Consider the following 22,713-nt stretch of genomic DNA (forward strand, 5'->3'; position numbering starts at 1 on the left):
GTAATGTATTCATTAATTTTAATTTCAAATACGTTTAATTAAACTGATGTAACTTATTTATAGTTGTAGTAGTAGATTATTCAATATATCATTTAACTGATTCACACATAAACTGAAGTGGCTGTATCTAAATGCTTTATTCTCAATTCATTTAAAATACTTGTATATTTGTACTACGATTAGGAAAAATCACGACATCTTACCACGTTTTATTTATTTTTATTGAGTTCGGTTGAAATTCTGCAGAAATATCGAGATGATTTTTGACGGGTGATTTTTCGTAATTGTACCTACGTACCCATAGGTAAATGTTAACCGCGTTATATTTATATATTTGGTTTTGAAATATTCCCCTGAATTTAAAAAGAATGCTTGTGGTACAAGTTATATATTTATGTATGTAGCAAATAAAATGTATTCTTTTTATACAATGAAGGGTTTTAATACTTTGATTTGTAATTAATAAATACAATCTAGTTAGCTTTATATCTCAGACATTTTATATAAGATAGCTAATTAATTAAGTACATTAAATACAGATAGTTTTGCGTCTACAATAAAAAAGAACAGATTTTTTCTGGACTAAATACATATGTTACAAGATATTTATAATAATAATTGAATATTTAATAAGTTATGCCTTCTCACTGAGTAAAATGAATAAAGTAAGTTACCTATGTACTTAGTTTAAATATTATTTTAATGTCGAAAAACAAAGTACCCGATAAATAAAAATAATAATTCATGAAATTATTCTGTGTCAAGGACAATAATAAAAATATTAAATTTGGCAAAATTTCAATTAAATTAAAGTGAGATAACATTACACTAATAGTCACTTTATTAATATTGGAAAGTTTTAAGTAAAAAATTTCACTTCTAACTAATTTAAAATTAGCAAAATTACTAATCGTAAATTAGACTAAGTACATATTTGTTTTTACATTTATTCAACAACTTTTTATAAACATTAATTAGTAGAATAATTTTAAACTAATAATCTACATTTACAATTAAAATTTATGTACAAAATTGGATTTGCAAGTATAATATCGCTGGTCTATAGAAACAAAGTTTGTATTTTTATATTGCACTTTTAAAAGTAAATATTAATTTCTAATATATAAAAAGATAATAAATTATTTTCTTCACTGGTTAAACATTGCTATACCTATTTCTATATGCCAGACAATAACAACCTGTCCACAATAAATAATTATAGTATCTCTATATAATGTTAAGTACTTAAATAATAAAATCAACTATCACATTTATTTCGAAGCTTCTTCATAATGTATTTTGTACAACGATAAACTACAACCTCGTATGTATTTATTTACAATTATATTTAAATAGTGATGTACTTGACTATTCTAGATTAGTGAAGGGATGAGCTAACGTCACTAATGAGTCTGTTTCGAAAATTAAATAGTGTTGCACATAAAGTTCATAATCGAAATCGATTTAATAATCGAGTACGCGACGATTGTAGTTAGCACTAGGCGCGATCGCCCGCGCCGCCTCGTTTCATTTTGACGCATTCACGACAAGATTTGTAGCCGCCTCCTCGCTCGCACCTATACTCATGGCTTTCTTCTTCAGTATTCCCAAATCAGTCACGTTTTCTAAGAAACTCTTATGCGCCGAGAGTACTTTAGCGCTCTCTACATCCTTTTTGAGTTCCTCCATATCTCGCTTCAGTTTTGCTCGTCTGTTTTGAAACCATGTGATTACTTGGGCATTGGAGAGTCCTAAGGAACTAGCTATCTCGTCTCTGTCGGCCGGCGATAAATACTTCTGGTAAAGAAACCGTTTCTCCAATTCGAATATTTGATGATTTGTGAAAGCTGTTCGTGATTTTCTCTTCTTTTTCGGCTGTGGTCTGGAGTTGAAGAGATTCAAGTGATTTGACTGACCATCTGAAACAATATAACGACTTATATTAATAAAATAAATAAAAAAAGACAAATTGTATCGTTCTGACATATTCAAATTAATTTGTACTCAGTATTACCAATTAAGAATTTATTAATTGATTTTTTATGATCAATTTATGGATCAAAAATCCGACTAATTCAATTTTACCAAGTCTATAAACCAGAAAGTGATCTTGTTTCCTTTCATATCATAAATGGAAAGTCGAGGGTTTGGTTTATAGATAAAATGGTTGCGTCCGAGTCGTTATCAGGCACTAAAACATTATTCGAGTCTATGACACTATAATAAAGTGCCCGCAGCGCTAAAATGTTATTTCACTGTCGTAAAGCATATAATAAAACACACCCAGAATCGTTACATTTTAACGAGCACACAATCACATACGGGCTGTTTTAAAATGGTTTTAACACAGTAAAACAATCAATGTAACTTTGTTAATATACCTAATATTAGATAGCTCGATTCTCTATCGCAGCTAATTGCAATTTTACGGGAAACTATCAGTTTTTACGCTGGCTAGAAATCCAATTTTCCTTTTATAGCTCTAATAAACATAACGGAAATGAAGATATGTATAACAATGGAGCTATCGGAATATCCGGTAGTCGGTGGCCTACTTTAAATGTAATATTTTCATGCATCCAAATTGTGTTTTGTATAATTGCTTCAGTGTAATTAGCATATTTTTTAAGGTTCAGCGTTTTTATTAATATTTGATAAAGTTTTTCATATTACCGTAATTTATTAGATATATAGAGAATATTTTATACCAGAGTATCATCAAACATTCAGTTCGCCTCGTTGTTGCAGCTAAAGTGGGATTTCACCATCATCTACTACCAATGATGAAGGTCGATCTTCATCCTTAATGGCATGAAGTCATGAATGGCATCGCCTTTATCATAGACAGCATAGATTAGAAGCCAGAACAGCCAGAAATAGCCAACCAGTGAGAATGTCAACTACTCAGGCTAAATGAACGACTATTTTCTATGAAAACTAATCAGGTCAGTATAACACTGAATTTGTATTATTATTAATATTGAATTTGTGAAACCTATTTATGTACATATACTCAATTACTATTTTTGACAAAGTCGTTTCTTTACTATACCTAAGTATTTAGAGAAAACAACTTCATGTACATAGTTGATTGATTGAAAACAGTATGAAATACGATTGATGTTTTTTTAATGTCTCAACTATACTTCACAATGCTTTTTAAATTGACTTATAAGTTGTAATAAATTAGAAAGAAATCTTATAATTATTAATAAATACGTTTTATTATTAGATTATTAGCAATTAGAAAACATGTGAAAGGATATTAATTTTCACATACATTTCTAAAACATATTTATTATTGTTATCTAAAATGAAATTATACTTATACTTAAACACATATAGAGATAATTTTTTTAATGTAGCTAAAATATATTATATAAAACATGGTTTTAATTGAACATTAGGTATAAGTTACAAAAACAAGATTCTTTTATGCAGCAATTGCCTTGTACTAAAACTTCTGTGTGTACGTGTGTGTCAACATCTGTCTGCCTTTGCCTCTATCGCCATACAATATACTTTGCATGGTGATGGGGAAATAATACTTGGGGACATATAGCTCGGAATCACCACATATATTGAAATGCTCATGCCCATTATTGTATATAGCCGACTATTACCAGATACTATAAGTTATGCTATTTGAGTTGCAGAGCAAATTCAAAAAGATATTACCAAAACCCACACATTGTAATCCCGTTAATGTTTCATTAAAAATGTTTACACTTGTAATAGCATAACCTCTGCTATTTAATTTTGTGCTCGTAAAAAGAATCATTACCAACGCGACCTCCAGATATATTTTGAGATGTTACCACACCGGTATTCGCAAGTCTGTGTGGTAAACCACAGAAATTAATAAAATAACACATTACACTTTAAGATCTGTGTCGTTAGTTTAACTGCCTATGCATTGTCGAATCATTGGAATTTTTAACAGAAAATATCATGCTTTGAGACGGACCGCATGTTTAACTGATACTTTAGTGGTCGAAAAATTATAATAAACTCCATAAGGGTAAATTGAAAATATTTTTAGGCACAAAACTAATGGTTTACCTCATATCGTTTATATATTACTCATGTGAAATGAATTCATGTGAATGTTGATGTAACTTTTATTATTTTGTAATCCTGTTTTGTTATTTTGTAAATATTACGTAGTGACAAATGTTATTGTATTATTTATTATGTAATTTATTCTCTCTTTAACTAGTCGTTTTTGTCTTTGCATATTCCTATCCTTATTATTATTTTGTAACTAAACTGATATTATAAATTTTTCTATTTTTTTACTTGAAATGACGTAATTGATTTTGAGAATTGTTTCTGATAGAAAACACTAGAACATAGTACATAATTAAAAAATAGATATCACTATAACAACGATAGCAGTACCACGGGGCGAAAAAAAAGAACGTACTTCATTATTGATCTTGTAATTATAAATCTACTATATCTTGTATATGCATGTTTACCTCATTAGTGCCCGCGTAATCTACTCAATTAAAAACAATAACTTAGTTATTGTTCAGATACCCCAACACTAATTTGAATTTAAATGCAATCACATTTATTACGCGTCGATTTACTTCGGTCACCGTCACGTTCAATTTAAGAATTACAGAAGATTGCCAATTCATTTATAAAATACATGTAATATACCGTCAGCACCAAAATGGCACATCAGCAGTATTAATCATGGCCTAATCGCATCCTTAGCGAATCAGAACCTCAATTAGGACTGTATAAAACAGCAAAACTGCCAAAAAAGCGCTACGTCCAACAGACATCGTTAGGTCGCTGGCAAAAAATCACTAATCGGACACGGCTCTGTGAATTGTGACTGTGACGCATATAGCATTGATGTTTTTTTTTATTGGATGATAATGGTATGGTGTGGTGTCTTCGCTAACGGTATACGGCTAACAGGGCATCAAGGAGTATGATAGAATGAGCATGAAGTCGATTGACTTTACGCTCCATTCCATCCAGCTTGGTTTCCAAGGAGGAGGTCTATATCACATAGCATATTGCATGCAATGCACTACTTAATCCCTGTTACTAATACCCCCCCCCCTCCCCCTCACTAGCGTCGATCGTTACTTGTCGATAATAAGAAATCTACTCGAATTATTATTCAACGGACGCGACGTCTAGAATATTTTATTGCTATTTTTTGCATTAATTATACTGTCATACCTACCTATTACCCATTTCCGTCAGGTAATTAATAAGATATCGATAGATCTTAAGCTTTAGATACTTAAATACCTACTAATTATACTTAAAATTATTTATAATAGGATTATAGTCATAAGAATATTATGATATTAAAATGTTAATAATCTAAATCTTAATCTAAGCGTAGATCAATGTAAAGCGTTTAAAATATCGATCACAGGAAAATTTTGGGTTACTGTTATATTACTTTCTTCATTGTTGTATTCAAATCATGAAAGTCTAACGTATAAATATAGAATTTATTAGTTTTATGCAATTGTTCAATTTCTTTTTTACACATAGTATATTTTAATTAATATTATAACCTACATGTAGGTTATAATGTTATCATTATGAACCAAAAAGGCAGTTTATTGTCCGTACGACCTGCCGTTTATCCCATCACTCTATTTTAGAGACTACCAACTATCTGTTTCAGCTATATATCCCAAAAGGTGGCGGAGTCAGCTCTCTTAATTTTCTAAATATTATATTTTTTGCAATGAGGCCTAAATAAGCTACCACCGACTTACTAGACTACTATGTTATCTACTTTTTGTTACTAATATTTCAAAGGTTTTTTTTTATTCAATAGGTACTTGAAAACTCGTCTTTTTATATTGTTGCTTAGGATTGGCTACTTAATTAATTCTTCAATAGCATCACGTAGGAACCAGGTTTGTGAGGACCAAGTCAGGACCCTATACATTGATTTTATAGAAAATACTTGTTAGCGTAGCTATTATAAGTACATTGCTCTTTTTGTATGATTAGAAGAGACAACTTTCCACTGTAAAGAAGCAAGTGATTGTGTTCTTGTGTTTTTGTTGTATTTTGAAAAAGTTTAGTTGTTCTGCTTTGATATAATGAATGGAGTTGAATCCAATACAGATCGATACGCACGTTTTACGCATGTAGCTAATAATGTTTAAGAAGTTATAAAGGTGTGTATACACTTGTTACCGGAAATTATTTATCCTTCTAATTTTAGTAACAATAAGGAAAATTTATGAGGATGGATGATGTTTTTTTCTGGATGATAATGGAATGCTGTACTCGCCTGCGTATAGGTTTACACTGACGGGGCACTAGTGGAGGATGATATAATGATGATGCTAAATTCACGATATGCTCAATATATTATTTAAATTAAAACTATAATGATCAGTGATTGCTAATTTTACTTCAAAACAAATTCAGATTGTATAATGATTGTTAACATAGGCTACCATATGCATAGGATTCATATTAAGTATATTAATATTAGTTTGAAGTTACTGTTTATAAAAAGGACGAAAAATTATATTTAATTGATTGAAAATTTCTCCCTATATTTGCTCGCCAGAAATCACTACACCTACAGTTACACCTTTAGTGCTCGTGATGTTTGAACAAAAGCTGTATACAGCGCGTTAACGATCACAAATTGAATGTCCTGCTTAAGTTTTTTCTCTAAATACTTAATTTTTTCCTATCGTACGCCTTGTTATGCGGAACCCTGCATAAGGAATCTAACAGAAAAAGTCTTTTTCTCATGTCCGTTTCTATTGTGCGCAGAAAAAGCATAGCGAAACCGAATATACGCGTAGGTAGTTTACCAATACCAATGGATTTTAAAGAACTTGATTGATGTAGATCGATTGAATTCGTATGAGCTTTAAAACAGAATTTTTAGTATATGTTATGATTTTTTTAGTTTCAACTGTTATTGTTTGCGTAAAAATATGACTGTAATCTATTTCTTGCATTATGACATTCCCCGATCAGTTATAATGCATTCATAGTGATAATATCCTAATGTCACACTTATTGTGATCGACAGCGATTTGCTTAGCAACTCGTATTTCAGTTGAAAAACGAGTAATGGCATTTTGGCATTTAAAGAAGGAGGAAAACGCTAGGTAATTTTAATAAAATAATTCATAAGCTACGGTAACCATTTACCATCAGATGGGCCGTATGCTGGATTGCCACCATCGTAGTATAAAAAAAATTGTTAATTTATGGATGGGAATAGTATGTTAGTTAATTGGCCCACTCATAAATTACGTTATACCAATTTTAGTCCTTTTTACCCCCTCCTGTGGGGTGGGCCCCTTGTCACAGCGGGTCAAATTTTAAGAGTTGAAAGTCTGGGCTCTTTATGGGTATTACTTAAATTGAAACGTAATATCACAAAATCTAAGACCGGCCAGAGTTTCCATTTTTGGTATTTTAACTTTTTTTAATACATAGTTTCATGCACTCTTTTTCGAACAAAAATGATTATTCTTTGGTGGTCCAATCCTGAAATCCAAAGTATGAGTGCGGGGTTCATGTGCGTCCAGTGATGTCCATGCTGACATTTATGCATGGAACTGGTTACAAATTTCCATTAGGTAGATCATTGACCAACAAGCTTCTTTGACCTTTTAATTACAAAATGAAATCTATTTGGACAGTCATCTAATTTTTATTTTGTAATCGAAAACATTATTTGATTGTATCTTTCTAATTAGAATGCAAACTATATGTTCGTTCGTAATACAATTACAAAAAGTGGTTGTAATAAGCAGGTGTGAATAAAACCGAACAAAATAGTAGTTAGTATGCATAGCAATGAGCGAACAAAAGTAATGACACACATTTTTCATACTGTTTCTATTGATCATTAACAACGTTATGTACTCGTACCTACGTATAGATATTAACCCTACTTAGTATCGATAATATATATTATTTCGTGTGGTTCAGACTTTAATCCTTTTTTTTACGGAGGGGTTTGTGTTATTACTAGGTGTTATAGATCTGTAGCCCTGCGACCTAGAGAAATGCTGGCTCTTTGTTTTACATTTCGCTGTCTAGGTCCGTTATAAACAAGAATTGAAGGATATTCATAGGAGCGATGGTTTTTATCTCCTCAGGATAGAGTGTGTACTTTCCAAAGGAGATCTTAACTCTCATATTACATTTATATTTGCACTGACAAAGAAGTATTCATGTTCGGTAAAGTACATAAAGGCAAACAATGTATTTTATACCACTGCAATGGTAATGAAGTCGATAGACGATCTGATGGAAAGATATCGTCACATATATGCATAATGTACTAAATCTTACTTCTTTGAGTATTTGGAAATACAATAACTGCTTATGATCTTCAATGTGATGATGCATGTTAAAGAACGGGAATGTTCATATGAATAGAAACAAAGTTTTAAATCTTTAAGTGGAAACCAGAAAATCATTATCTGGTGATGAATACATATACATATTTTTCAATTATTTAGGTCTAAAAATCTAAATCAAGAATCCCAATTAAACTGCGGTAATATTGTGTTTAAGACATGATCCTAGGTACATATCCTATGATAAGGGTATAAAATTCATGCAACAGTTGATATAATTATTTACTAGGTATGTTTATTATTATTTTAGATTTCAGACAGACATAGCAGTCTGTCAGGTAGGTACTGTCATTCCAGACTTATTTATTTCGGATCTTGTAATTCTAAAAGCAGTATAGCATCGAGTTAAGGAGACACGAGTCATTTTTTCAGCCATTACGCGGCATTATCAAAACATATCCCCACAAAGTGTGTACGGTTGAACGGGTGGATTCCCATCACGGGTGATTTAGTGGCGCGGATGGGCGGCGAGCGACAAACGCGCGACTGTCGCGTCGCGCACACAAAATGGCCCATGACTGTGTTTGGGCTTCTTAATTAGAGATAAGTATCCGGTTAAGTGTTGTTTTTTGATAATTGTATGTTTTAGTAAACTTAAGTAGGTAGTCAATGATGTTTAACCTTGATATAATATTTGTAACAAGAACGTTCTATAGAACCATTTGTGTATGTAAATATATCAAGAAATAGTTTAAGATAATAATACTACTATAAATAATAGTGTATGTTTATTTTAGTATTTTGTGTAATAATATTTTTACCGTTAAGTTATGATTATAATTTTAACTAGCTTTTCTTGCTATTGCTTTCAAATATTTGTACAAAAACAGCAACAAAGTGAAATAACGCGCGTTTAAATAAGGGATCGCTTTTGTCTCAACAAAATGGACAGATCATTTCTTAGAACGTTTTAACATCCTCAATACTCTCTCTCTCTCTCTCTCTCTCTTTCGATGTTATACTGTGGATCTAACCGTATTTACAATTTTTTTTTTCATTTCACGCCAATATATCTGCTTAAAACAGAAAAACAATATTTCTTAACACCATAAAAAATATGCATCAACCAATTTGACAAATGAGTGAGCATTCAAATCGAAACGAATTATTCGTGGCCGATTTACTCCATTGCGGGCTTGCGGTTGTTTCTTGGTATCGATGCCAAAATAAATTTAGATTGTATCGGAATATGTTTTATTAAAAAAAAAAGACTATTCAAATAAGTTTACAATGCTTCATATCATTCATATTGTAAATGGGGAAGACATGCATAGTCATGCTATGTCTTTCCTATTTACAATATTATTTTACTGTGTCAGTCTATGATTGTTATTAACTGCTATACCTTACTGGTGTTTTGTCAAATTCCTTTGAAAATTTCAAGCTGTTTTTAATTTATTACCATTATATTCATTTTAATCTATCCAAATTGGAATATTTTAGAAAACTGACCGTAGTTGATAAGTTTTCTTAATTTCCTAATTATCAGTCACGCATTTGGCGTTACGAATTGAATATTCATAGTTAAAACAGTTCAACGTCTGTCAGCTCAGTTAGTTCATAATAAAAATGTATCAACGGCTTCGCAGGCAAGAAACTCACGTCTATTATTCTGCGGTAAAAGAAAAAAACGTTGTCTTACACTTCTTGCGCGTACTTTGGTCTAGCTAATGAGAAAATGATCAGGTGTCTTGAGTGGTTTAGTTGGCTAATTATGTCTTAGCAATGAACATTGTACATGTTACATGAGCACGTAATTATGTTAGCTACTTATTAAACTTTGTAAGCTGTTTGTTGGCTTCTGCCCTTTAATTGCTTATGTGGTTTTGTTAAACTTGAATGTTAAGAGCTTAGACAATGACAATGTACACTTATTTGTTAGATAATTACGATAATGGAGTGCAAATGGTTTCAATGTACTATTAATAGAAGAACATTAAAAGCATTTATTTTATATTTGTGTTATAAATGGCGTTATTTTGCTTGTCTGATATTGTGTGGGTGGTAATCGCCTAAATTTTGTCTTATATTGTTAGATGATTTATTCATTTTTGTTGTTGTATGTCCTAAATTATTAGATAGACTCTACCTATTTATGTCATGGCAAATTTCGAATCATAGCAAGGCGTAATATCCGTGATGATCGCTTATGTAAAAATAAATTAATCAACATTTAATCAACAATTTACTTTATTAATTAACTAACCAATTCACACAATGCTATCTAGTCCCAAGATAAGCAGAGCTTGTGTTATGGGTAGTTACTAGACAACTGATTTAAATACAGAGTTACAGTTTTCTTTGTATATACGTACATAGACATAAAAACACCCAGATCGATACAAACAATCATACTCATAAATACAAATATTTGTACCGTGTGAGGAATCAAACCGGTGACGATCGGACGTAAAGCGGTATGCTAAACCGCTAGACCACCGAGGTCGTTTTATTCCATTAATTTGTTTTATGAACAAATTAAATAAAACAGCAGAGTCTTTTCGAAGACTGCAGAACATAAATAACATTATAGATCCACTGCTCTAGTGAATATAAATGAAATTAGTTTATTTAATATAACAATAATGTGGGTAGTAAGAAAACCACATTCTCACGGGCGCTGTTCACACGGCGTGATTTTTGGGTGCGGACCGCGACACGTATCGCTTCTGGTTTTACGCCCCGTTGATCTGAGATTAGATCGTTTTTATCGCAGCATCACTGTAAAAATGTTACGATATTGGATTTATTGAACTACGTACCTATATACCTGTTATACATATATTTCCAAGACCGTAAGGGTTTTTGACGATTTCTATTCGTGTTGTTTTGGTAGCGTTCAAATATTTTGCAACCCAAATGTAATGAAAACCAATAAGCGTGTAAGTTAATGGTAATTTTTTAATGCAGCACTTTATAGGAGGCTAGTTTTCGGTATACTACTTTGTTTCATTATTTTAGAATATACCGAAACCTATTAACTTTTACAGTTTTCACAGTAGTAGAAGTTATAAGGTAGAACTAACAACATCTAAATATTAGTCAAGTGAATGTTGTTGGCGCACATTTTATTGGTGTAACGGTTCACTTTATAATAGATTATGGAATTTGAACCCCAAGTGATCTAAAATTACTGGTATTGTTACAAATCTATGCTGGGCACTGCCTACATACATAGTATCATAAAAAGAAGCTACAAACTTGTATACTCTATTGTTATATTTATGTAATTCTTTATTCCATTAAATTTAAAATTTCGAACCTGATATGTTGAAAATGATATTATATAATACCTATCTAATACCTATAGGAATCTGAATCTGTGATAGCAAACAAATAAATACACACCAGTTTATCTATTAGATACATTAATATACTTATACTTAGGTCAGCACTGTTATAAGAAGACACAGTGGTCACTTTACGGTATTTATAAAGGCAATTTATTTTAGTTGTCTATTTTCAATACGGAAAAGCATCATTTAATTTACCTGAAACTTAGATAATGATTTTTATATCTTCATATAGCTACGTTAGGTATTAACATGATTAGTATATATGTACTATATAAATTTTCAATGTGATCTAACTACCAATTAAAATAAACATTTAGATGTAACGACCAATTAAGATAAACATTTGATTGATCGCAACAACATAATCTCAAATATAAGTGCGCGGCCGTTGGGCCCACGCCAGAACAACACAATGTCTCATTATGAACAATTAGTATGGCATAAATTAGCCAACATTGTCTTGACATGACGCGGCACTGTTGCTGTACCTAATTGTTGTGAACTATTATTGTCTATTGCTGTTAACATTACCAAGATTAGTACCTGCTTTACTATATAACGATTTAATTATGCGAATGTAGGCACATTAAAATAATTACAGTTTTAGTTAGCTACATATTAATATAATTATTTTTATATTAATGTCTGACATATCGTGCGTAACAATCGTATATAGGCTGTAGTATTTTTAAACCAATTGACACTAATTTACAATATCTTATTAAAGATACTTTAGACATAAAAATTTATAATATGTAATTTTAGTATACTAGTTTAGAAATTTATTTATTCATACTTGTTTAAATTTTAACTTATTTTAGTATTAGGTACTATTGATTATATTAGTTTGTGCCTAATTAAAAAAAAAACTAATCATTCTCTAAGTATAAGCGGTTGGTCACGCGTAGCAAATAGCGAGCATGTGAAGTCTCAAATTCGGCGCCTTGAACTTTAAAAAAGAAGGTATGACTGTGTTTTTAAAGTTTACCACTGCATAAATAACTTTTTTACAATATTCATAAATATGAATAATTTACATTTCTCTTAATTTTTTTTGTATCTTCACTGATAATAAATCTATAAATAATACAGGACATATGCTAGAAAATTACAGTAATCATTAGCGGCGCTCTCAAAGAAGGCGCCAAAATATTTTAAATATATCACAAACGTAAATCAAAGGCGCTTAATAGACCACAGTGCATTTGGAATTCAAAAATACGTTCCGCAGTTCGCTAGTTGAAAAAACCCAGTGGTGCAAAAAGCGCGACACTTTGTACAAAAACGTTGCACGCGTGGAGTACACCGGCAGTTAGTGCACAGGCCGTGACAGTGTAACGATCTATGGTTATCATACAGAACAAGGGCTGCCAACTTAATAAAGAAGAAATCTGGTAATATTTCGTACAATAGCTCATTTTGATTTTCATTCCATAATGGCGTGTGCCAAAGATGGCACCGAACATGGCTCCTACGTGTGCTAACACTGATGACCGTGGCGATGATGGCTTCGTCAGACAGTCAGAAAGTCGTACAGAAAGAGGCACTTAAAGAGGACCAATCGAAATCACTGTGGCACGGCACTTACTGGGCCCAACTTCCTGTTGCATGCTGCTACACCGACCACGGCAAAGTACCTGTCCCGCCTACATACGAATCAGGAGTATACTGACATTAAGGGTGACACACCTGGAATCGAGTAATAACGCGAGTTTCAAATCGTTTGTTGCCCGAATTCCCACCGACATGCTGACCACGCTCTATATCTGTATCGGCGCTACCGTGGCAGATTCCCATCGTCAGTGCCGTGACCATAGAGACAATTTGAATTTATATTTTATTATTATTTCTTATGTATGTTGATCTATAAGGTATTTATGATATGGAATAAAAAAAATTCGAGCGATTTTTGTGGGTCACAATCTCGAGTAAACTTGTACGACTATGTCCTTAGGACATAGATTAAGAAGCTTGTATTAGTAAAAGGTTCCTCATACGATTGCCATCCCTGCTCTGAACGCACATCTTTACTGCTGACAGCGACACGCTTGAGTTGATCATCTTTTAAAACTTAAGAAATTAAAATAGCTAATTCGAACGAAAAATGTAACTAACATACTATACTTATGGGTCTATTTTGTGTATGATTATATATATTATGTTCTATTTTGTGCAAAGTGCAAGCTTAAGAAATGTTTATAATTGTAAAGGATATATAATTCTATATACTTAAAAAGTCTAAAAATATATGTTACTTGACAACGGCCGAAACGCTCACTTTGAAGTTTCATTGAGCTAGCTGTTGATAACTTTTTATACTACCTCTTCAGTCCCAAGTAGTCAAAACAAACCATTTATGTCTCCTCTAAGGTACCACTTGAGTTTATTACCTTCCTTTATTTTATGTTTTCCTTTACTACTTTTTGTATAGTTAAAACAACAATATTAGATAATTATTTTACAAGGATAGACTAGTCAATTAAGATAATATTTATTGTTGAAAGTGCTAATAAAAATATAATAATTATCATTGTTTAGTTACGTTCTCATTATCAATAACACGTAAATAATCCACACGACTACTACTTGTCGTAATTAATTATAGATTTTGATGTTTGGATCACGTCTCCGCCATAAAATATCTAGTAACATGAAGTACATTGAATTTTGAATTTTAGTTGCTTTGTTATAAACCCGATTACTCATTAGCATCGTTACTTGAAAGACGTAGATATGTGGAATTGATATTTGAAAATCCAATTCCTTTCAATAATACAATACGAAAGCAGATAAATAATGAAGAAACGGTCATAGACATTTGTCTCCCCTTCAGCAGTAGTAATCCGAGACGTTTGTCTTTGTATTCCCACAGTGGGCCGAGTCAGTTGCGCGGTTGGACATAAATCGCGTTTAACAACAATTTGCGAGAGTTATGCGATTGTCGATCTGTCGGCGCACTGTGTACACATACGGTATTCGAGGCCCACTGTGCGGAAAATCTATTTATTTGCGTGGCTTACCTCCTGGAAAAACGAGTCATATATCTTTGAATTTTTATAATAAGAATTAAATTGCATTTATAGTATATGAGTATAAATTGTTTTATTTTATGATGTTCTGAATAAAGCATACATACAAACATCTGTTTGTATTTTTTGCCCAAAACTTAGGTGGCGCGTTCATTCATAAAAGTTGTTATATTTTGATTCGTGAGAGAAAACTTCTCTAAGTCAAAATAAAATAACTATATTTGTAACTTTAATATAATTTAATAAATGTACTTTAAATTTATCATTGTTATATTGTAAAAGAATAATATTACAACAAAACTGAATTTTTAGGATTAATAAAGGAAGCGATATATTATTTATACCAATTCATACATGTTACTGTCTTTACGACGTTTTAAATATAATATATATGTTTTAAATGTCTATTAATATATTTGTCAGTTGATTTGATAATAATTTCGCTACAAGATTGCATTTTGGACACGCTTGAAGCAATAACGCACAGACCACCGACGGCGTCAATCCAATAAGACTACTTAATCGATTAGATTCACCGAACTTTTTAAAATATTGTTTAGGCCCTGTGATTTATTCAGTGATTTATAAATATACTATCTGAGCCTGCAACTTTGTACCCATATAACTTTGTTGGTTGGAATAAAAGAAATGATAATTTTTAAGTGAAGTAGGTATTTACATCAAAGAAAATGGTTAAGCTCATTAGTTCGTATAAACGCAGCAGTATCAGACAAAATTGCTAAAAAAATCTTATATTCGGATTCTTTTACGTAGATAAAGTATCCCAATAACAGTTTTTCTCATATATCTTTTATAAAGTGCAGACAGCGATCAGTTACGTTTTTATTGTGTTTATAAATGTTAAATTGTATATACCTATATTGTAAATTAACTGGTTTGTTATGAAAACAAATTGTGTATACACATGAAACAAAGATTCCTTGAAATGCGAATTAATCTGCCCCGAAAAAGCCCAATCCAAAACAGTAGCCACGTGATTGGATATAAATCACTGAACGCCAATAATGTGGGCTGAACTGCCTCAGGGGATCAACACTGCGCTCACCCCAGCTTTAGAGAGAAATTCGTACGATGAAAACACTTCCTTTTGTCACATAATTGCCTAAATTGTTATTAGACAGAATAAAGACATATGACTGTGGGACGCAGCCGACGGCGAACAGGGGGACATTTGTCAGTTTCTTGCTTTTTATTTAGTGGCCGCGAATGGGGCACGTATTTATAGATGGCATGAGAGATGTTCGTTTAATAGTGTGATTAGGAGCTGTCTGGGTACGCTCGTAATATTTGGGGACGTCGGTTGTAATTTCCGAACGGCTGTGAAAGATTTATGCTAATTATTTAGTGAGTAAGGCGGCGACATATCTACTTCACAATGTGTTTGAATAATGTTCTCATTTTACTATTATAATAACGGTGAGATTATATTCATTAATAAACGAGAAAAAGTATTGTAATTGGTACATTAATCATTGTAGTTCATAATCTGATATTACCTATAGAACAAGTGTTTAAAGGGTTTGTTCAAGGTTATTTTCATATATCTTTTAAATCTAATGGGCGAAATTATTTTTGAGACTAGTATTTCTAATTCATAATTAGTAGATACATTACTTTCCACGCCAACGATATAGCTATCTAGAATTGATATTTAAAGTTACGGTATCTGTTAGTGACTAAACAAATTTTGATACTAGCGACGTGTGAACAGAAAACACTCAACACAAATGGTGATGTTTATAGCAGCATCTAATTAATCGGCATCATGGGGACGTCTACTAGTTGGCTATCAACATGCATGTGGATAAAGACATTTACGACGATTTAATGTATGGAAACGTTTAGAACTTGTATCACAAACATTTCGGCGGCCAATAATAATAACAAAAACAACATTTTGTGTGCGGTCTAAACAAATCACTGCCACATGTTCGGCACTAAAACCTACAACAAAACGCCCCAATGACAGATATATTAGTGACATTGCAGTCGCATAAAAACCATTATACGTGCACAGATGCATAGTGAATTTTCAACCCTATGTACCTGATTTTATAAATGAAATTCCCATTTTAAATATAGAAACTGATGTAAGTGAACCTAGGTACTGTCAAGTCGAGCGGTTGACACTTGGAATATTGTCGCATTTTTGACATATTTACACCAGTGAAGCGGATTTTTTTATTCAGATTTTTGACTTCTTGACATTATATCATTTCACACTGTGCGTCAGGATTGCCAAGTAGCAGATAAATAAATTGCTTTGCCAATATGGAAGTCTGTGCTAGTGTATTCACGTGTTATACTTATTGAAACATCTTGGGGAGCCGGGTGGTAGTTTTGCGTGTGGTCTAGAAATCATTTATTGTTTGTTTCAATTTGCCATATAGGTACCTTACAGTAACAAAACAATAAAAAACTAAATGTGTACGTCAACTACAATCTGGGTGCATACAATGACTTATTACACTAGTTTGAGAAATATTCAATAAAAATAGGTTCACCTTCTTTTCCGAATCTATTGTTCAGATTGTTCTATAATATATATAATCTAATGAATATTTTGTCTATACATTTACAATTATGATGACAGCCCATCATCATTATAAAAAATGCTACATTCGATTTCTTCATTTTGCCGAAATTCACATTTCGCAAATGTATGTCGATTTAAATACTACCTATATAGATATCTTTAACTTCAATTTGTTTTTTGTTTCTAGTTTTTAGTTCAGATATTTCATATATAGAGTATTTTAGTATTAATATGTCTTTCATAACGTACTCCCGAATTGATTCTAAAATATTATTGTTAACCTGCTAGAACTGTTTCTAAAGTAACAAGTTTCTAAACTAAATCTACAATTGAAACGTATCGAGCAAAGTCAGGGGCCATTGTCAATATAATGAAACAGATGTATTTTTTTATTTTAAGGGATTTTTAACCGCATACCATACTAAGTTTGTCCCCTCACGACGTTCATTTGTACCAGTGTGCGTCACTAATTGAGACATATTGCGTAATGTAGTATGTTTCTCGCCACATTAAACAATACTGGAGGCCTACTACGTGTACTATATCAGAAAATGAGTGTAGCAGGCAGATATTTTTGTTTCAATAAACATAAGTATACCAAAATCGTTAAGATTCGTTCAACCGTGAAAGAGTAATAAACTGTAAGAAAAAAAAACTTTCGTATTTATAATATTACTAGTGTTCGCCCGGTGGTCAAAATTCGACCATAATTCATTTAACATTCAGTAAGACTTATACGTAACAAAGAATATTAATCTATTCGCAATTGATTGACGAATTGATCTAGCCGTTTAACACACCTCTTTACTTCCGATGTTCGCGGGTTCAATTCCTCGCACTATGCATTTGATTTTTGTATCGGTCTGGGTGTTTTCTATCTATATTATCTATATATCAGTTGTCTAGTAGTCATAATACAAGCTCTGATAACCGTGGGACTAGATGACGTTAATTGTCCAAGGTTATTTAATTTGACCACAGATATTAACAATAAACAATAGAGTATATATGAATGTGAGTGTCAATTATATGTTTTATTTATTTTTTATGCATAATTTAAAAAGAATCCTTCTTTATATAAACTGTAAATGTGCGAAATTTCATAGTCTTCCGTCCGCGCAATTTTCGTAAAGGAGGTACAAAGTTTTTGCTCCACGTATTAATGTATGTATATTGTATACTTCAAGAAACAAGATAAAGGCAGCGATACACGAGCGTTTACGGATATCGGCAATAATCGGGGTGCGGTGTCGACCAACAATTTGAACGTCGACACGGATTTAGATTTATTCCTTGTAGCGATTTATTGCGTCTCCCCATTCGCACGAGACCCGCACAGGCTGCCTCAGATTCTGTGATATATTCTCACTTCCCTGTTGGCCACAAATAGGTAGGAATATTTTGTTAACAAAATATTATTGGTAACATTGATCAACTGTGTTAATTTTAGGTAGGTACACAGGCTTAGCTTCCTTTTATTTACTGAAGCAACGATTTGAGAACTTCGTTTCTATCTTTTCTTACACATTAATATCTATAGAGTATACACTATATAAACTACAAAATAAATTCAAACTTTTAGTATTATAGCAAGGTACAAATGTGTTTTAGGAGGTAGTAGTAGGTACATATTTATGCGGGCGACTATACTATATCCATTATGTATCTAATCATCTAAATAGGTATTATTAATTAATTTATGTACCATATTTCAAGCACTTATATACATTTCATTTCCATAATTATAATTACAACTTATTCATACAACAATTCAATTATTACACTATCATTAATTCGGTAAAGATCACCTCGTTTTCTACTATTAGATTACAGTCAAAATACCACTATTTAGTGGATTGATAAATCGATATCACCCTAGCAACCGTTTTTGAAGAGAATGCAGTGAGTCTTTTATTTTTTAAGCTTTGAGATTTGTTAGTAAATAACTTCGGCGTAACCTACTTCACAGTAATAAGACAGGTAATGTACCCCGAAAGTTTCTTTGTTCTGAAAGTCCTTTCAAAGTATAATGATTACTGATAAATAAAAAAAATTAAACATATACTTCGCTATAATTTATATAAACGAAACTATTTATAAAAATATGGGTATTTTGAAATCCTTCATGTTTTAATTTTTAATTAGGTAGGTACTAATGCCTATGGAATAGAAAAATTATTATTATAAGAAAACTTTTGTTGAGAGTTTTACTACAGAGTATACAAATACACAAATTTACTAGACAATACAATACAAATGATGTGTTAATTAAGACACAAAATAAGAAAGTACAATTCGTTTTTTTTCCACAGTGGTTACTTGATTAAATAAAAAAATGTGTTTAAAATCAATGAAGCGTATTAATTAATTAATTAATATGCATTAAAAAGCGCATTTAAACTGATAACCCTTTGAAGTCGATTAATAAAATAACATAGACTTCATTAATGTAATGTTTGACTTATTGCCCTGACTCTGCATTCGTGTCACGTAGTGTTGTCGCAAAGTTCCCGGGATCCCTTTAGCAAACAAATGATACCGGGGTGGGGACGATTTAGCGGGATAACACGGGACTTGAGAGCGCGGCCCGCTTTCAATTTGTTTCAATTACTTGCCGACTGACTCTGACTAAATTGCCGTTAGTTTGCAAATAAGTATTGTCTTGCAATTTTAGTTTCATTACAATTGTTTACATTTTACACGTTTTTTGACGATGACTATAATTAGAAACCTATATACTTTACTGACCAACATTTATTGCATTTGTTTTGGAATAAAAAATACTATACACAACTTTGTAGTAAGTAGGTAGATTTTGTCAGTTACATTTTATGTATAAATGTTTCAACATAATTATAGTTAGATGTACGTAGAACCCCATTTAATATTTTAATTTCATTTAAAAAATATCACATTTTCACAAAATTTACACTTAAGAAGTAGGTTAATATGCAGATAGATTGAGTAGTGTATAATAAAATTTCAGAAATTTAATACATAATTTCCACATGAGAGAACACTGTCCGCCTATCACCGTAATGATCAATTTACGCATATCCAAAGCCCCTCAAACAAATTTGTAGTTCCTTTAGAGAGCTTTAGCGGAACGAATCGCTTCACTTTAGTCTATTTACTTTAATTCGAACTTAAAATTATCAACAGTGAATGTTAAATCGCCTATTTGAACATATCAAGTGCACGGTGGATCAGTCGGCGGAATTAAGCGGACGAAATTCGTTCGACAAAGTGAAATTTCGTTAGCACGCGTTAAAGGGAGTTCGAGGGGAGTGTTGGGGTCAGGGGGAAGGTTGTCACTGGAGGGGCGTTTTCCATTTCACGCTCCGTTCACCGCTGATGACACCGCATTCCGTCGAGCAAATGGTTCGACAAATGAAGTGAGGGCGCAGTCGCGGACACGCCCTGCCACGTCATAACTGTCACTTCAGCTGAAGGGAGACTTCACCCGCTCCCATTTCGGAAGTGAAAGGCTTTATACTGATAAATTGATTCGATTTAACACCACCGCCGTCCTTTTATCTAGAACTTGTCTTTTTAGTAAATGAATCTATAACGGTAAATGGATGTGTATAGCTATATGTCTATTTGATACGTTTCTATAAATCATTTTCTTATCAATGATCGAAAAGAATGAGCCATTCTTGTATTTAACCACCAATATTAGGGTTTATGAATAGTGGAAGCTTAAATTAAGGAGTTCATCGTTACACATCCTACACAATATAACGCAGTGTCATTACTTATATTAAACTCAATCATCATTTTCTATTTAATTATCTCTTTCAAACATTTAAAGAACAATAAATAGTTGTTATTTAATCTGTGTTTAATTGTTTAATACAAGGGCTCGCTGGCATTGTTTACGTAATATTTTATTAGGTGTGAGCACAGTTCGAAAATTTTCCGTAATGCGCAGACGGGTGTAAGTATTTACTATAAATTAATTCATAATTATAAGAACGACGCTCTTGTCGTTGGAGTTTTTACTACTTTCCACTATCTTCCATCATATCTTTACACCTTGATACATCACGATTTCAATTCTGTCTTTAATTTGCTTGATGTAGCTGTGCCTAGATCTTCCTCACCCCCTTTTTCATTCTATGTATCTCTCTATAATAACTTTCATAAATTCATCTTGCCGTATCAAGTGTCTTAAGATTTTTATTAAGCATTCATATTGTATTCGCACGTAATGTAACAGCCACGAACAGTCCAGAAGCGAATATTACATCAGTTTCGGAATGCATTTATATCGTATTCTTTACAATAGGTACTTACATAAACATAGATACTAGAAGCATACTAGATCTTAATTATATTAATCGATTGTAACTAAGAACTTTAATTGTATTTAAGAAAACAAATAAGTATATATATACTAGTGGAATACAAAAAATAAAATTAGTATCGTAAATCAGTTGGGCAGTATAATAAAGAGTTACTATTGGTTTGCATCGGAAGGTGTTTTCTTATACATGATATTTTTATGATTGTCACGGAACACTCAAGTCGTCGCAAGGTGTTTGATGTGCAAGAAGGCAATATAAAAAACTCTTTTGTTGATCGACTTACTTAGTAGCCGCAGTAGGCGCGTGCTTCTGTTTATAGTTACTGGCCATTGGCACGCACGATTATTCTACAGATAGCTATTGTTACGCGATCTTATATTGATTGGTTCTATGATTATTGTAAAGATCATCATAAATGTCTCTAGCTAATGTTACTTACTTATTATATCTAATTATATTCAAATCTTAATTATTTACTGGCGTCCCGACCCGGCACTGCACGGGTGAAATTTTTTAAAATTATTATATAGCTCATGTTATTTACCGACTTCTGTACCTTTCCATAATATTTAAAATCAGTTAAATAACAAAAGTTTGTTAATAGTACTCTACAGGACTCCTTACATCCACCTGCTGGCTTGCACGGCATTCCCTATTTTTAAATAATACTATTATATCTTCTACTACGCCTTTAATTACCACCATGGTGATGATGACTGTACCGACCTCAGCATCCTATATACAGTCCCACACAGTATAGTTAAATTTATTAGTGGATGGATAAGAATGATCGGAACCAAATAAGTGAATGAACCTTTCCATATAAGTATAAATTGATTCGTTTCGAATTCACCTGTACCTATATGCACTTACGTTTAAGAAACGAACATAGATTCCCGATTATGAACAGTGATGACAGTGGGATCGATTTGAATCCCGGCGGGGTGCATCCCGCGGCAATCCCGCAGGTGGCGGGCTATGACAATTTGAAACCCATAGCTGACAATTTAAAAATGGAACGCGACGATAACTCGTCATTCTATGACAATTTGTAACGCTCGCGGTTTACAGCACTATAAATTGAGTGAAATGGTTTTTATGAAAAAGTGGTTCAGAAGCTTGCAGCAC

At 32.2% G+C, this 22,713-nt stretch overlaps 1 protein-coding gene across 1 annotated transcript in view; it reads right to left on the reverse strand.

Moving 5' to 3' along the window:
• Nucleotides 1–1,027: 1,027 nt before the first annotated feature.
• The window catches only part of LOC131843234 (homeobox protein BarH-like 1b), a 67,103-nt gene continuing 45,417 nt past the window's right edge, over nucleotides 1,028–22,713 (reverse strand). The window contains exon 2 of the mRNA XM_059191842.1: nucleotides 1,028–1,919. Within this exon, the coding sequence (XP_059047825.1) occupies nucleotides 1,528–1,919 (392 nt within the window). The 3' untranslated portion in view covers nucleotides 1,028–1,527. The remainder of the gene's footprint in view (nucleotides 1,920–22,713) is intronic.

This window comes from Achroia grisella, unplaced genomic scaffold (genome assembly GCF_030625045.1).
Source record: "Achroia grisella isolate CSIRO2021 unplaced genomic scaffold, CSIRO_AGI_Agris_v1 utg2906, whole genome shotgun sequence".
NCBI classification, from domain to species: domain Eukaryota; kingdom Metazoa; phylum Arthropoda; class Insecta; order Lepidoptera; family Pyralidae; genus Achroia; species Achroia grisella.